Consider the following 17,365-nt stretch of genomic DNA (forward strand, 5'->3'; position numbering starts at 1 on the left):
AAATCGCGCCTTTTGCAGCGAAAATGAAATGGTTTGGTATTTCATTGGTGTTTATATAATAAATAGAATATTACATGGCCGCTTGGAGATACGAAATTTCTCTTCTCGTGTTGAAAAATATTTCACTCGTTCGCTGCGCTCACTCGTGAAATATTTTTCAACACTCGCAGAGAAATTTCGTATCTCCGCGCGGCCATGTAATATCCTCTATGTAACAAAATGTTATGATATATTAATAGAAGGTGAATAAAAAAAAATTTACAAAATCAAAATAAATCAAATTTGCATAACTTTTATTGATGTTAAGCTTCAGTGGGAAATCTATACTATACAAGACACTTGTCCTGGTATTAATTCCTCTGTTTTCAATTGTGTCAAACTCTACTCTCTCTGTTATTCAGATGTACTGTATTCAGTATGCATAATCATGTGTATTCAGGGGAGAAAAGTTAACCCCATTTGTTGCTTGATGTAATTATGTCAATTGGAAATCTTGATTTTTATCTATAATTTTACATACCCATGGATAATCAGGGCATCACAAACTTTACCATGTAGACCTCAATATCTGAAATAGAAACAAACAGATCAAAGCATTTAGAAAATATCAGATAGCCCTTAGATGTGAACTGTAGCACTGAGACTGACAAGAACAATCCTACGATATTATCACTCTACGAAGAATTTTTGAAAACAATACAAAGATTAATCAAGAAAATGAAAAAAGTCAATCAATGTTTCAACTTTAGTTATTTTATTCAAAATATTGTGGGGTTCAACTCTACTTGCAAATAGGAAAATAATACTCACTGTTCAAACTCATCAGAATACAGAGCCTAAAATACAGGAATCTAAAATGTTGACCTAAAGAACATTGCTTTATTCCATAAATAAGCTGCATTGTAAGAGAAACTTTTTTTAATGTAGTTTCGAACTTTTCCTTTCAAGAAATATTGCATTGTTCCAGAAAAATATCTCTACACTATCCAAGAAAGACAACTGCTTTGGATTCCCCTGTCCACTCCTTTGGAAATTAAAAAAATGGAGCTTCATAAATTCCTTTAATTTCTTGAAACTCCTCTCCTCCCCACTTGAATTTCCAATGAACTTCCACAAAAAAAAAAAACTTTCTTAGATGATAGTAAGATATTATAGTGGACAGAAAAAAGCACAAAAATGCATACACATTGAATGCTTCATCTTAAATTTTGTGTAAACAAGCAAAAATAATTGTATTGAATCGCAGCTCATTAAAATCTCAGACCGAAAACCTTATGATATTGACTTGGTATTTAATTGGGCATCACAATTTATCCACATGGGATTGTCCTTAATGCATATCATTTATTGGCCACACACTCTATGAATCATTCATGAGATTGAAGATGAATTTTCAACCAACATTAGTTTCTTTCACCATTAAACAAGTCATGACAGAAAATGTCTCATAAAACCAAATATATGCACCCTACGGTATGTTACATTATTAACCCTAAACAACTCCTAAAAGTTTGTGCTAAAACCATATTCTTATGACAAATTTGAAGTAAATGTAAGTAATTTTCTTATCATGACCATGTTCCAAACAGAATTGAATAAAATATATGGAAGGACAAATAAAGACTGACATATCATCCTTCCTCCTTGAAAAAAAAATTAATGCAATTTTATTCATTAAGGACTTAGATATAGCATGCTCACAGAGGTAAATTCTGAACCAAAACTGAACCAGCAATAAGGAGATCTAAGTGCATTTTGAGAATGGGTACAAAATAGATTGCAAAATTAATTAAAGTTGCTGCATTGGGTGCATGCTTGAGTACAGCTCATATTGGGCTGTGAGTACTTATTTTCTTCATCAGTAATGGGGTACATTGACCTGGAGCGGATCTAGGAGGGGTTTGCAGGGGGGGGGGGGAGTTCAATCGAAGTGACCCCCTATATTAAAATAGCTTATGTCAAGAACTTGTAAAAATATTAAATAAATAGTTTTGTAATGCAGATTTGCATGTTTTTACATATCTTTGTTATATTTTTATGAAAAAGAATGGCATTTTAACTTTAAAAAATGAGATATTAAAACACACTGACTTTGCATTGGAATAGCAGAAATCGCGTTTCTGAGGACTTGAAATTTCAAATTTTTACGGGGGAGGACGCTCCCGGACCCCCCTACTGGGGCGCCGACTTCGGCAGCCACCTTTCATCGAACCCCCTTTCCTAAAAACCTGGATCCGCGCCACATTGACAACATCAAGACTCAAGAATGGTGCAATTCCTTAGGGGTGAGTGGCAAACCTGTGGTGCTGTACCACTAATGAGTGGAGAATCCTGAGGAAGGAAACTTAATGACAAATATATCAATGAGGGAAATGCCCTGCCTATTTTTTGACAAGGTATACTGGGTAACATTCTAGTAAAGGTGTTTCTGTCAAGATCAATTTTTGTTTGTAGAAGCTGTAACAGAGACATGAAAGGAACTGTCCTCAGAGAAATATATCGAAAAAAAACAGCAAGGAATCCTCAGCTGATTTTTTTGGTGCAATTCCACACTCCAGAAACTGTGAGAAGACTGGTGCAAGTAAGGGATTGTGGGATCGTTTGTGTAGACGGATGGACACTGTGCCAACAAATGAGTATATTCTTCGGCATTTTCTCGGCAGTAGAGTAGCTCTTGTTAAATAGTTTTTACCTAAAAGAGTATTTCGCATACAACTGACTGCCGGGAATGCACTTATTAACTGGTGCAATTTCCATCCATCTACCCAAATGATCCCATAATCCCTACACTTTTTTAGTAGAAAAATTGAAAACAAGCAAAACATTTCAAAATTATATCCATTTCTGTCATTTCCCAGCAAAAATGTAAAACAATGAAGATTTCAATGGATTTTTAAACAACTCTGATTTTTTGCAAAAAATAAACAAAAAAACACACAAACAAAAAAAGAAAGAAAAGTGGTGCGGTGCGGTGATTGCAGAAATCACTGCATATGTAATCCAGTACCCTTCGGAAAGGTTAATCAATCATGGAATATTCCGATACATTTAATTTCCAGATTATTTTCAACTCCTTTGCAGTAACATTACTGTTTCTAAAACATATTTAGCAGTAAACGCCCATCTTTGTTTCTAGAAATGGAATAAATCACAAGCAGACTTTTTGTTCGAGATTTCGGAAACCATCTCGTATAGCCATGCATTAACTAACTCATCAAATTTTGGCTCACAATGAATTCAAACTGGTTGGTGCAATTGAATTCAAGTGGGCAATACCCAGCAAGGCAGAGAAAAGGACTCTCAGATTTCAAGTTGGCTAGCTTTCAAGTGGCCTTCATTAAGCTTATAAACAACATGCAGTTGCGTGGAATTTTTTTCCAGTATAAAGTCGTTCCTCACCATTTCTCTGTTTTGCCCAAGAACATTTTAACCGCTTCTAAATGCTGCATTTCGGGATTTATTAAACTAGAATTTTCATTTTAAAGAGTAGTCTTCCTAAAAGTCACCGACAGATATCGTTCACCGAAACGTTCTAACGCTTCACGGAGCATTGGAGGCAAGACTGCAGTACTCAGCAAGTCTGCTCTACGACCGAAACTTGCAATAGAACAAACGCAACACTAAAATAAGCTAAAATTGCATTTTTTGTTACCTTATCTATGCAGATTAACAGTGAAATCTGGTTACAGTCAACTCCATCAGCTGTTTTTCGCTCTTGACTTTCTCGCAGCACAACTGAGCACATGGCTTCATGAATGAATGAAATTCCGGAAAAATCCAGTTGACCCCAGGCCGGACTGCGTGACGGGAAGGGACCCCTTTCTCAAATTTCGGTCGCCCCTGGGTCGCGAGGGCGATCGTACGCATCCTGCCTGATTCGAACATAAGAATTTTTTTTTAATCGATCAGTGCTAATTTTTAGAGCAAAATTGCCAAATGCCGGAGCCCAATGTAGTTGATTGTTTATTTATTTATTGCGAGGAGTATAGAGAGGTGTTAATTTATATAATAACACCTTATTCAGAATTTGTTTCAACTCTGTCGGGCACAAGTGAAGATATCCCTCCTTGTCGGGTACTGTCCACAGAGCAGGTCATAAAATACTCACTGGGCTCGTTGTGATATCGGGACTATGAGGAAAAAGTAAAACACTGGGTTTCAAGGTTAATATTCGACCAAAGGCCTATTTTAGTATAGAGGCTTATTTTCAGAGGGGGGCGGAGGAGAATTTTGCATTTCAGAATGCCCTGACAATAAAAACACCTTCGCTTGCAGTCAACCTTAACAACTGACAGTTCATGGCCAGTCGAGAACAATTATTATTGGAAGGATGTTTGCATCTGATAATTTTTCTGAGGGGAGGGGTTTACCTTCGGAATTCTTATTGATTTTTGTGACATTTTTGAGAAGAGCTCAGAGGGTATTAATCTGAAGTGTTGTCGCTCGTTAAAGTGCTTATCCACACCGCGATGTTTATGTCGAAAAAGAAATAAGCTCCGCCTTCCCTTAAGGAATTAGCGACCCGCATTAACTCGAATCATTACGGTATCAGAGCAACTTGGTCACCAATTTTCTTTTTGAAAAGACAACGAGCTCCCAGCTGGCTTGATAGCTCAGTTAGTGTAGCACTGCACCACTGCACCGAACTCGCAGAGTTCATGGTTTTAAATAACCACTCGATTTCTTTTCACCTTTTCTTTTCGCATGCAACTACTTCAGTTGCGTACATAACTGTGACAGTCTCTCATTTTTTATATATTTTTTGTTAGAATCGAGAAAACACGAATGATTCATGCCGCAATAATTGGGTGAAAATTGAGCTCCGCTCTCAGTTTCAAGTTTTTAAACGTCTGAACGCTCACTGGCTTAGGCCGTGAAAAATAAGTAAGGAGGGTTTACTATTTAACTTGAATAACAAAGGGAATTAAAAATGATCGAAATAACTGGAAAGTAGCTTTATTTGTGTTCAGAAAGTGCTAAAGGACATGTACTAGTGTCAGGGTAAACAAATTATTTAGGCCTAATTGCAGTTTTTTCAGCAGAGAAACATATGGGCAGCTGTAACATGTTCAGTCGAGTTTACCATAAGAAAACTGGGAACAAGTCCTGCTCACTCATCGCGCGCTTGCTGCGTTATTGTGACGTCAAACATTTACTTCGTTATTTTTCGCGGAACAAAGAAGTTGTCGGTTTTTGTACTGAGAAGGAAAAACGTTTTCTCGAGCGACAAGAAGGTGGCGCGGCTTAGGAAACGCCCAGTTTTGTATTTCATCGGATTTTGCGCTGCAGTGTAAGGTAAGATATACATCTTGGCGCTTTTTTAAAAACTTTTTACTTCTGGATTTTCTTACGCTCGAAATTGTTCTGCATAAAATACCACGAAGAGTTTGTTCGGTATCTAAATCTTATTCTCAACAAATGTTCCCTTTCTTTGGGTCTTAATGCTTGCCCTTTGACCCAACTTAAAAGAATAAGTATCATCCTCTAGGATCAATAAGTTATTTATGGAGCTTTGAAAACTTTTTTGTTTTCTTTTCTGTAAACCAAACAACTTTTTGTTGCCATGGTACTGTTCACTAATGCACGTGCGCTGCATGTCACAACTTTAGATAAAGCGCGCGCTTCGACATTTCTCTGTGTATTTAGGTGTGCGCACGCTTTGCTCACGCGTATTTTGAAAACATGGCGGATTCTCCTTGATGCTACACCCAGTCAATTAATACAAGGTTATTTGTCGTGAGAGTGCACCATGACCTATCCTTTTTATCTTGTTATTTTAACTTAGGTATTATCCTCTTTATGTCGGCAGAAAAATGTATTACAAAACTCCAGAAACACGAGCTTACCCATCGCTCGCGGCCATAAAATAGCTCAGAAAACGCGCGCATGAAAAGTTTCGGGTCAATACTCCTTCATATTGTGCTTGACTCCCAGAAAAAAAGTATCTTTAATTGTTGCTTATGCTTCATGCTCTCTATATATAACGTTGTTTGAAGTTCTGCTATATCAATTTCATTTCTGCTCGCACTGGACAAAACAAGCACAAATCAAGTAGCTAAACACATGTTTGAAAGTTAACTGATATTGCAAGCAATTATCAGGTAACTTGGGCGGATCGCAGCCATTTTATTTCACTCTTTTCATTACACCCTAGGATACTTAGATGGTTAGATTTTAAAATAATGTCTGTTTTTCTCGTTTGCTCTAGTGACGGGAGGGTAAGCTACCAGCTGTTAAGTTTGAAAGCCGTCAACTCTTTAAAATATAATTTATGCTAATAAGCAGTCAGTGAAAGTTTGAAGAAAAATTTTGCGTGAACTTTTATTTTGAGGGAATCACCTTAAACTAGATGTTTGTTGGGTAAACTGAAGGCTTCATGACTGGGTAAAAAAAAACCCACAGCCATTTGTGTCCTGTCACATCTGACGCTAACTGCTGAATAAGAAGATATACATGTTATTTTAGTTTTTTCTTCTCGGCAGCAAATAATCTCAGAAAGATTTTCATCAGATGACATATTTACTGTTGTTTATAACATAGAGAGTAAAAATATTGAATGCTGATTGGTCGAAACAGAGGGCATTTTTTTCTAAATTTTCCTTTCACCGAAGGGTAAAATTATTTACTCCTGGTTGGTCGAGCGGCGAAAATACTTGCTCCTGATTGGCTGAGCACGCCATTTCTACATTTTGTTGGTTTCTCCATTTTGTGCAGCGACAACAACGACTTCTTTCAGGTTCTTTGGAGTTTGACTTTTTAAGCCAGACTGTTTGTGCCAAAAATACTTGGAAATCAAGTGCTACAGCTACAAAGGAAATTCTTAAAGGTGAACTTTCGTTTCTTACAAGAAACAGCAAGAGATTACTTGTGTCAAAAGCGCGACTCGGGCAATTTGGGAAAACTTTGAAAATTAATTTTTAATTATACTCGGCCTCATGCGATTACATATACTGAAAAATTCATATTTTGCGAATGTTTATTATTTGATAAAGTTTTAAAACAGTGAGTGTCATCTTTGAAGATGAAAACATCTCTACCGATGACACTTCCGTAACTACGTTTGATTGAACTACCAACTTCTCCCTCATTTCAAAAACTTTTAAAATTTACGTTTGAGCACTTGTTGTTTCAAAGCGATATTTTTGACGTAATATATCAAACACGAGAATTTGTGTTTCATCAGATATCCAAACACCTCGAAGTCATTTCAAAAAACTCGGCTGCGCGTAGTGTTTTCAACCTACTTCTCAGTGTTGCCTGTGGATATGAAACACACTTTCTCGTGTTCGATGCGTTACTTCAAAATAAAATCTCTTTTTCCTTGAACTGTGATACAGGACGTGTAAGTGCACCAATATATATATCTTATTCGATGGTTTTACATATAATACGCATGGATATTTTGCGAGTTGTGTATTATTTTTCTGAACCCCAAAGGGGCGAGGAAAAATACGAGCAATGAGCAAAATGTACGCGTGTATTATATGTAAAACCATCGGATAAGAGATTTATTATTCCACTATAAAACAGTTTTGCTATTTTGGCTTCAATTTAATGGTAAGAGTGTTGAAATACACCCGGCATTATCTGTCCATCAGTATACACTCGATTGCAAAAACGTCGACACCTAAAAGGCATAAACCATGAACGATGAGACCCAACGGATTTGTGGGTAGTGTTTAAAAATTGGCCCTTGTTGGCCAACTTGACACTTTGACGAAAGCTTGGACAGTTTCCATCATTCACCAGATGCAACTAATTTTGGTTATCAACCGTCACACGAGAATAGAATATTATGCAAATAAATGTTAGTACACTTATACCCATAAAGCCATTGGGTCTCATTGTTCACGGTTATGCTTTTTAGGTGTCAACGTTTTTGCAATCGAGTGTATGGTGCGTGCGAATGGCGTAAACAACACAGAAAGCCAGTAAAATGTCGTTGCCCGTATTCGCTCTGTTGTAAACCGGTCAAACCGGGACACTACAGTGTATTCGGATAGGATTAATATAAAAATAATTATCAAAAAGTGTCAAAAATGATTTTGAAAGAAACACAGACGTTTCGGGTATATAACCCTTCTTCAGCGTCTTTTTTTTTTTTTCTTTTTTGAACTTTCGTTTCACCGTTCACTACAGTGTATTACGGTCTCATATTTTGCGCGTTATCTTGACCTTATTTGGTGAAATGACATAAAAGTGGAATAACAAAACATATTATCATGTATAATTAGATTCACAGCTTGGGTGCCGTCCACACCGATCCGTTTTCGTTTCAAAACGCAACTTTAAAAAACGCTCTCCAGAGTGGACATCTTGAGAACACCATTTTCGTGTTCTCAACGCAACGATGACGTCATGTGGTCGAATTCAACGGCCATCGTTTTCGAAACGTTTTTCGGATGCGTGTGAACGGTAGGCAGAAACGGAAAAACCTTTTGCGTTTTCAAACGAAAACTGTTGGTTTGCATATGGACGGCGCAAAAACGATTCAAAAATGCTACGTGTGGGCAGATAAATTTTTGAAAAGGGAAAAAAATTCTGCGCCCTAAAATTAAAACGGATACGTGTGGACGGGGCCCTTAGCTTTTGAACACATCAGCTTTTGACGGTTATCTCGTACCCAGGGGTTTTGTCTTCCTCAAGAGACAGAAGATCTGGGTACTGATATATTTATCTCCTGATTAGTACGATTTTCGGAGGCCGGAAAAACGGCAATTTTGTGTCGTCGCGGAACATGCGAAATAAACGAAGGAGGACAAGGTAGAGTAAAGGTATTCAGTCATGTGACAGAAGCAAAATTACACGAAAATCTTTCAAAAAGAAGATCCAATGTTTCAGTATCTAATTTGACGTTTTTACTCTCTTAAAAACCTGGTTCCACTTGTGAGATAAGCACAAGCATAAGCATAAGCATAATCAAAAGCATAAGAAAGATCGTGTGGGAACTGTAATACACTCTCTTGACTCAGCAGATAGACACCAGGAATCTTTGGGGTAGCTCTTCTTCATTCTTAAAGGACTACAACAACTCGAAGACTATTCTACAACTATTCAGTTTCATTCTTAGTCTACTCTACAAGCAGTCTAAGACTATTCTACTCAATTCTACATCTTTTCTACAAGTATCACTCAAATCACGCCTTACTTTATAGTGTGCTGTAAACATGCTTACGATTGTAATTCAACTAAGTCCAGATGGTCCCAACCAGAGATAAGAATTGGTTTTGTCAAAATACATCAACAGGAAAAACAAAACAACTGTTCTTAGAAAATAGATAGAAAGGGAAACCAATCCCGAAATTCGAAAACACACCCTTACATTAGCTTCACAACATAACGGCGGGAAATAAGCGTGAGTTAAGCATTAGCATAAGTGCAAGAAAAAGAAACTTTTTTCATTCCCTGTGCATGTGCTTATCTCACGCTTGTGCTTATTTCACAACTGGGAACCGGCGTGAGGTAAGTACAAGCACAAGCAAGATGATTCCGCCATTTTGAATCGCTTCCAAATCTCCTCCAACGTTACTGCGCTTGCGTACGCCTTGTTTTCTTGTGCTTGTTTCACATGTGAGAACGTCGCAAGCTTATGCAAAATCTGCTTCTGCCTCATCACAATATATATAGTAAAAACTGATATCACTAGTGGCCCTACCGATTGAATGAAAAAACAATAATGACAAAATAAATGGAATAAGTTACATGTAAGGTAAAATAACATCATATAGCAAGAAACGACATTGCTCTAAAAACACTAGAAATAACGGTTATAAACTATACATCCATGATCAGTAGTAAAATGCCGACAATCACGAACTAAAATGCCATCATTTGCCAATACGGACCGAACCCTATCCCTCACGTTTCAGCGAAATCGAAAAAAACTTTAGAAAAAAAAAAAAAAAAGCCCAGAAATTTGGGTTATGAATTTATTCAGGGTGTTCCTTCAGTTTTGGGGCCGCAACTGACCGCATATAAGTCAGTTGACGTTTCTAAATTGTATTTGTTATTTTTCTTCCTTTCTCTGTCATTGTTGTCAGACTGAGTTTTCTATTGACGCATTGTTGTTATTAATATTCAACCCAGACCAGAATCTCATTGAAAACCACTTTGTAAAGGAGCTATCTGGTAAAATATCGATTAAAAATATATAAATAAATACCGTATTAAATAAAAAGGTAACTATGGATTAGAATAATTATTCTTCTCTTGATAATGGCGTCATGACGACGTCGAAACATCGAGGTTTCCATAGATCCTATGCAAAAATGGTTTACATTTTACTATTCTTTTGTCTTCATTCAAATTAGCCTCACTAGCCTCGTTCAAGGTGAAATATTCTTTTGATTTTTGAGCTCAAGAACGATGTTAGTAAGGTTAATTTGAATGCAAACAAAAGAATATTAAAATGTCATGCATTTATGCATAGGGTCTATAAGTTTATCTTTATCATTCACTATAGATTAAGGACAGATTAACTGCAAATAACGCCCATATCGTTGTTGATGTGACTGCGTGGTTTAAATTACCAGATAATTTAATAATTCACAGCTTTAAGCAATGAGTCGTGGTCATTGGAGGCCTAAAGCCAGTGATTTTATGCTCGAGAATTCAGTGCGGATACAGAATACTCAATTTCATGTACCGGCACTTAAATTAAACTTGGTGTACTGTATATTGACATAAGACGGAAGCAATTTTCTAAAACTTTTCTAACAGAAGATCTCAAGGCTTAAAACTAACACACAGTTCTATGCCTTAAAGATAGGCTTGGATAAATTCTGACTTGTTAATTGTTGTATTCTGTGTATTTAAATGCCTACCGGCTACACTCGTACAAAAGGCGTATTCTGCTCAAAATTGTGCTCACGGCGAAATTCCGCTTGTATTCTGCTCGGTACAAAAAAATGTCATAAGGGAAGCTATATTTCCGTGCAAAATGTTTTTCTAAATGAAGATTTGAAGGCTTTAATTCAAATAAAAAGTATAAAACTTTATGCCTTCAAAGTAGGGTCAAATAGGCTTGGATAAATTCTGCCTGTAAATAATCGTGTTTATATGCCTGTGCTTATTCTGCTCAAAATTCTACTCGGGCAGCGAAATTCTGCTTGCATTCTGCCCGGTACAAAACTACGTGGATATTCATTGCATGTCGACAAGTTGTAGCGTTCTAATCTGTACCTTCTCAGGGGCACCCAACGGATCGTTTCGGTAAATTATCTGTTCGGAAGGCCCTTAATCCCCTACAATTTTCTAAAGGGAATTTTCACCACGAACTTTCGTGATATGGGAAATTTAAGGCCTAGTGTTTTTTCGGATTGATAAAAATGTTGTTTCGGGTACCGAAGTAGTAGACCTTCATTGGAATTAAGGCCTAGGGCAAACGTCGAATCTAAGTCGCGTCGAATTTATTAAAAATAGGTTCGGCAAAGAGTCGACTTAATTCCAGTGTGGTAGCAAACGTCGAACCTGCGTAGACCCTAATTCACGAGTTGCACTTCGTGAAACAGACGAATAAGCACGTGTCCCCGTGCTATTAGGGACCTTAGGCCCGGTTCATACGTCGAACTTTACATGAGCCGAACCTAATACCTATTAAGGTCGACCCAAATAATTAAGTTCGGCCGTTGATTCAGACGTCGAACCTAACTGAAGTCGAACTTAATTCAAGTTAAAGTGAGAAAGTAGATTTTCGTGGTCAGCGGCTGTTGTTTTTACTCAACAAGATTTAAAATGGCGGGAAAGATGAATTCTGACATGGAAGAGCTTGTTTGGTAAAATAATAAAGACAGGCCAAACACGACTCCTACTTGTCGAGATAGGAAGAATATGACCTTCAAAGCTAATTTGCTTTTACGAGTACGTCTTTCAAAGATCTCCCTTTTCTGTACGAAAGTAAGGAAGAATCTTAGTAGATCTCCCTTAGCAGAGGCAGATTTTCTATCAAGTGTTATTTACCAGGAGCCATAATCAGGGATGGAGACCGTCACGTGATGCCATTTTGACTTGTGGGCCTGTCCCCATGTGTTGTACCAAAAAAATCTAATTTTAGAAAAAAATTGCGCCATACGCGCGTGTGCGCACGCGTGTAAACGGCCAGGATCGCGCGTGGAGAAATTGAAATTTTTTTCCACTCGTTCAAAGTGGCGTCCAAATTTTAAAATTCTGCCAGGAAATATCTCCTCAGTGCCCACATTTAAGGAATTAGACTCTCACGAAGAAAAGATAACAATTGAAAGAAGACGGGAAAAGTTGGAATAAGTAAAGTCAAAAAGGCGCCAAAACGGTGGCGCTGCGTGCGCTGCTACTGTTGAATAAAAGAAAAAAGCTTATACTCTACGGACATGTACTCAGACAGGCAAGGAATTTTTTATCTTTAGTGAATTTTTTCTCAGCTGCTTTCCGTGTCACATATAAGGTAGTAGCCTCACGCAAATTTGCCTCTATTCACGCGGGTATATGACGTGAGCGAGGGGGGGGGGGGGCGATTTTTTCTAAAAAATATTTTTTTGGTACAACTCATGGGGATCCGTGGACCCCACGCTTATGGCTCCTGTATTTACTCATCTGAATTGTTTTAGGTTAGGCACAGAAGGGCCATATTCCATAACAAACCTCAAAATGTTTTTGCGGGTTTTTAGTTTGTTTTGTAGTGCCGACATTCTTTCGCGGAGGTTGACTTCTGAAAGAGTTTTATTATAAGGTTATCGAGGTAACCTCTGTTGCGTAATCTCTGTTTGAATAGAGTAATGTTTTCTTCAAATGTTGTTTTGGAAGATTTTGTTCTGAGAAGTCTTGACGCTTCGCCTTTGATATAGCCTGTATTGGAAAGTTTCTGTCGGTTAGAAGTGCGTGTGCACATCAAGAATAGATTTTTTCTATCTTTCGCATCTCAGACAAGTATATTTAGTTGTTTCGAAACAAGAAGAACAAGCACATTCCTCTTTTCCCGCCATCCTGTTCAGAATGAAGATGCCAAGTCGATGGAATGCACAGACCTCTGGGATAGATATAATTTATATAATTTATACATAACGTATGCATTTGGTTCGGCACATGAAAAGTTCGACGTCTGAATCGAAGTCGAACTTTTGCCGTTCTATTCGACTAGCGCAGTCGAATAGAACGGCGGGTCGACCCAAATACAAATCTGTCGATCCTAACTGATTCATACGTCGATCTTTACATGCGCCGAACCAAATGATTAGGTTCGGCTCATGTAAAGTTCGACGTATGAACCGGGCCTTACAAAAACACCACCGCGACGACGACGACAACGCCACAACACAAAAGGCTTATTAATGAGCAAAAGCAATGCTCTGCACGTGCACAAATGTTACACCCTGAATAAATTCATAAGCCAAAATGCTCTGCAAAACAACAACGTGAAATGACCAAATTCAAGGTTTTGTGGAGAACGTGAACCCACGGGATTGAATTTTTAATTCTCTTCCTTAAGTTGAACGGTACTCCTACCAATTTGGTTCCTGGGTAGTTTGTCGTTTGTGTACAAGTTGAATGAGTTAAAATAATCGCGAAGTAGCGCAAATGAAATAAAGTTATACTTTCAAATGACGTTTTCGTTGGCGTCGCCGTCTTGCATTTGTAAGGTCCCTATTCACTCGATGCGCGGCTAGTTATTGCTAGGACTTGCCAGCGAAATGCCGAAATACAGTGCTCGTCGGGCTTTTCTTTGGCAATTAATTGCGGAAAATAGAAAGAGAAGACTCAAACACTGAGCATTTATTGCAAATTGGCAATTCGCATTTCAATCATTTATATTTAGTGTTCATGAAACACGAAAAACACATTTCCATCAAGCTGTGCGATGTTAGCAATGACTTTCGATAGCTCGCCATTTCTGGTTGCGAAATTGTCTTTGTACAGCGCATGCTCGTCAGGGGGGAAATAGCGTTTGGCAGATGGGGGAGTCGGTATTTTTGTGACTTTTGTGCAGTCCATCACATTTGAATCAATTATTTTGTAATTTGCGTGATTTATGAATTGAGTTCAGCGCGTGTTTAGAACAGCGTTCGCTGTAACGCCGAACCACTGTCGCATTATCCGACTTGGCAAGTCGAACTTATGCTGGAGTCGAACCAATTAATTTGAGTCGAACTTAATTGCGGCAAAACCATTCATGCGCCTGTTTCAAAATTAATAGGTTCGACGAATTAAGTTCGACTAAGATTCGCCCCAGGCCTAAGCCTCGTTTAGGATTAGGTGGATTAGGTGCCTAGTCAATGGCGTCACAGCATACTAATTTGGATTAGGTTTACTAATGAGCGTCACTCTAGTACAATGAAAACAATAGATATGCCTAGGCTTGCCCGCTCTATACCCACCCTGATTGGATCTTAAGATTTATATTGTCTGTTTTGAATAAAAAGCGGTTAGATTTCGAAAGCGCTATCGTTCTTGCAATTGCTTTGCTGGGAAAACTTTTTTTTTTTTTCGATTTTCAAAACGTTAGTAGCGTTGAAAATGGCTTTTTTCACCAACGTTATTGATCTTCAAGCTGCCTTGAGCGCTTGTTTAACTGTCCGCGACTGGAAGATGTTGACTCCGGCCGTCCAAATCCCAGAGAATTTTGTTCCCTTGGCGTTTGCGCGATTTACAGAATTGGCTGTCCAGGAACTCGAAGTAAGTTTCATATTGCATTGGTCGTTATTGCCTTCATTGATTCAATCCATCAAAATACTGTTTCTTCTCTGATCTTTGATGTTTCATTTCATTTTAATAGCTTGGTGAGAACCGCGAGTCGGACGAGTCTATTCATGTGACCACTTGCGTTCAAAATCACGTAGCTGATACGGTAAGTTCAATGAGTATTGGTATGTTTTAACTTTTAGTGTTAATTCTTTTCACTGACCCTGTCTTACTAATCTTTAGAACTTTCTCTTACTCGCCGTAGACCGAAACCAATGAGGAAACTATTAGCGCATTTGACGAAATGTTGGCCGAATATTCTCAGCGCGAAGCACTTGTAAGTATTATTAAAGCATTTTATGCCTTTCAATTGGTTTATAAACCGTTGGATGAAGTTTTGAATGTTCAACAAGTGTTTTAGTTCTCTCTTTAAACACAACTTTATCTTTCAATGCATGCATCAAGCAATGACGCGCAGACTGAAACGGGCAGCGGGGAGGCTGATTTGGAGGTGGATTTGAGCGATTCGATAAGTTCTAGCACGAAAACAGACTGTTTTACGCACTGTTAAGCAATTTTAATTATGCAGGTTACTTTGACTTAAATTTGTATGAAGTGCTTGTTAACTTACAACACAATGAAATAAAAGCGATGTGTGAAGAAACTGGGTTATAATTAAAGTATATTTTGCTTTACAGTTTACGGACAGCCAACTCCAAAGTGTTGAGCAAACAGAACGCTTGGCACCGAAATTTAAGAGCAGTTTCAACCTAACTGCGACGTTGGCCTTTTTGACGCCAAAATCGTGGATGACGGCTCTTGAGGGAGATTACGAAATCATCGAAAGAGGTTTCAAACATGGTCATGGCGAATACTATATGTATGTTTTCCGGATGGGAAAGGTGATCGGCTACGACCCCTATGGCTTTCCCAGTCGGAAAATATGCATTTACTACAGCTGGAAGCCGGCCTATGGAGAGAAGCTGGCTGTCATCTCAGCCTACCCCTTTTCAAGAAGTTACGACGACTTCTTGAAGAGCAAAAGGTTGGGGTACTGCTAGTTACCGAACTCCTTTATTTTTTATTTATTTATTTAACAGGTCTTTTTTTATAGATTTTTTTTCTCCAGTTTTGCGCCCGTAACTTTACAGAAAAAACGTCATGTTTAGCATATAAAACTGAAATTATTTGCAAAACTAATTTTATCCCTAATTTCACACGAAACGACCGCCAAATTCGCCAAAGACGCCAATAACGCCACGTTTTAGCTTTGTGTTTTCCCGTATGCATACAATTTTATTTTATACTAGTGTTAAGCTCATTTTCTGAGTCCTAATAAACCGTTGATGCGTAAACCTATCTTTGTGTGTCTTTTTTTCTCCTATCAATCTCGAGAAAATAAAAAAATATATGTATATTAAAGTCACGCACCGTTAGTCAGTTAATTATGCTAGTTCGCAAGCCTAAAGTTGCATATAAATAAGTTCAGTTCTGCTGAAAAACCCCAAGGGAGTATCTTGACGCATTAGTTTATAATCAATTTCATATAACTTAACAAGGATCAATGGAAACACGCGACTTATAATTGTTAGCAATAGAACCAAACAAGAGATACTGTTTTAAAAACTTTATTAAAAAACAATGACAAAAAGAGTCAAATACACAGCGATTTGAAAGGAAAAGGAATGAAAATGAATCATTTGACTGACTATTACAAATCCGTTTTTGTTTTTCGTTTTATTTCGAGGAATAATAAATATTCCTTCCGTGTCTACACAATTTTCCTATGGCCTCTAAGCCAAGAGTTCGACTTTCTTTGTTTCTTGCGGTTTGCCTGTTCTTTGTAGTCGGTCTTTTAGTTTTTGCTTTAAAAGAGGCCTCATTCAGTCTCCGATGTCTTGACAGTTCGTACACCGTTTCTTGTGTCTGTACTGGATTGTGATAGTGATTTTTTCCGAAATTATCCGCTTCACTTTCGTAAACTGCGACTTTAACTTTAGGTTGCAGTTTCGCCTCTTGTAAATACTGTCTTCGCTGTATGTCGTCTAACTGATGAACATCCGCGAGATGGTTAGCAAATCTGACAAGGTACTTCAACCCGCACGATGGAATCGGACAGTTTCTGCAAACTCTCTTGTAAACCATGTTGACAGTTTGGTGACTGAACACAAATGACATCTTTTTCGCAAATAGTCAGTGTCTAATTAATCTAGTCTAATTGATCTTGCTTTAGTAATTTGTATTTCAAATTTCAGATTTTTTATTTATTGTACAAGTTTACTATTATTGTTATTATTTTCAAGTCATCAATAAACACACTTAAAGTTTGGTTGTTTACAGTTTTTATTGAGATCCAACGATACAAAGGTCCAGGAAACATCAAAAATAAAAAATATTCCATAACATTCATAGTAAGTTTAGTCTTGATCTTGTGGAATGGGCTGCTTTTCGTGCAATCGATTGAGTAAGAATTTCCGCTTATCGATAGCAAGTTCCGTCGATTCCAACCAATCGAATCCTTCTGTGTCTTTAAGCTCTTTTTGTGTTTCCATCACTTTTTTGAAGGTGGGATCATTTTTCATTGCACGCATCCACTGTAGATTCTCTAAGAGTACTTTTCTTAGCTCTTTTCTTTAAACAGGAACGAGAGCGTTCACGGCTTTACTACGAGCCACGTTTTCTGAATCTCCGTTTTCTTGGTATTGATTGATCAAAG

At 37.8% G+C, this 17,365-nt stretch overlaps 3 protein-coding genes across 3 annotated transcripts in view; 2 read left to right on the forward strand and 1 right to left on the reverse strand.

Annotated features, from left to right (window-relative positions):
- The window catches only part of LOC146486904 (sacsin-like), a 31,601-nt gene extending 27,840 nt beyond the window's left edge, over window positions 1–3,761 (reverse strand). The window contains exons 1-2 of the mRNA XM_085090395.1: window positions 3,653–3,761; window positions 521–568 (exon numbers count right to left, since the gene is read on the reverse strand). Of these exons, the coding sequence (XP_084946521.1) occupies window positions 521–524 (4 nt within the window). The 5' untranslated portion in view covers window positions 525–568; window positions 3,653–3,761. The remainder of the gene's footprint in view (window positions 1–520; window positions 569–3,652) is intronic.
- A 1,407-nt stretch (window positions 3,762–5,168) lies between these two features.
- LOC146486905 (histone-lysine N-methyltransferase EHMT2-like) overlaps window positions 5,169–17,365 on the forward strand; it is a 47,734-nt gene continuing 35,537 nt past the window's right edge. Inside the window, exon 1 of the mRNA XM_085090423.1 lies at window positions 5,169–5,295. The gene's annotated coding sequence lies outside the window, so the exon portion shown is untranslated. The remainder of the gene's footprint in view (window positions 5,296–17,365) is intronic.
- On the forward strand, window positions 13,300–16,705 carry LOC146486906 (uncharacterized). The gene is made up of 4 exons (XM_085089807.1): window positions 13,300–14,643; window positions 14,744–14,815; window positions 14,915–14,986; window positions 15,348–16,705. Exons 1-4 carry the CDS (start codon window positions 14,485–14,487, stop codon window positions 15,708–15,710), a joined length of 666 nt encoding a protein of 221 aa, XP_084945933.1. The 5' UTR covers window positions 13,300–14,484; the 3' UTR covers window positions 15,711–16,705.

Source organism: Pavona decussata, unplaced genomic scaffold (genome assembly GCF_977016875.1).
Source record: "Pavona decussata unplaced genomic scaffold, jaPavDecu1.1 SCAFFOLD_19, whole genome shotgun sequence".
NCBI lineage: Eukaryota > Metazoa > Cnidaria > Anthozoa > Scleractinia > Agariciidae > Pavona > Pavona decussata.

Excerpts from the sequence above, each read along its gene's own strand:
- LOC146486906 (XM_085089807.1), top strand. The coding sequence starts at position 14,485 with ATGGCTTTTTTCACCAACGTTATTGATCTTCAAGCTGCCTTGAGCGCT. Across the intron at positions 14,644-14,743 it reads TGGCTGTCCAGGAACTCGAA|CTTGGTGAGAACCGCGAGTC; the intron begins GTAAGTTTCATA and ends TCATTTTAATAG. Across the intron at positions 14,987-15,347 it reads ATTCTCAGCGCGAAGCACTT|TTTACGGACAGCCAACTCCA; the intron begins GTAAGTATTATT and ends TTTGCTTTACAG.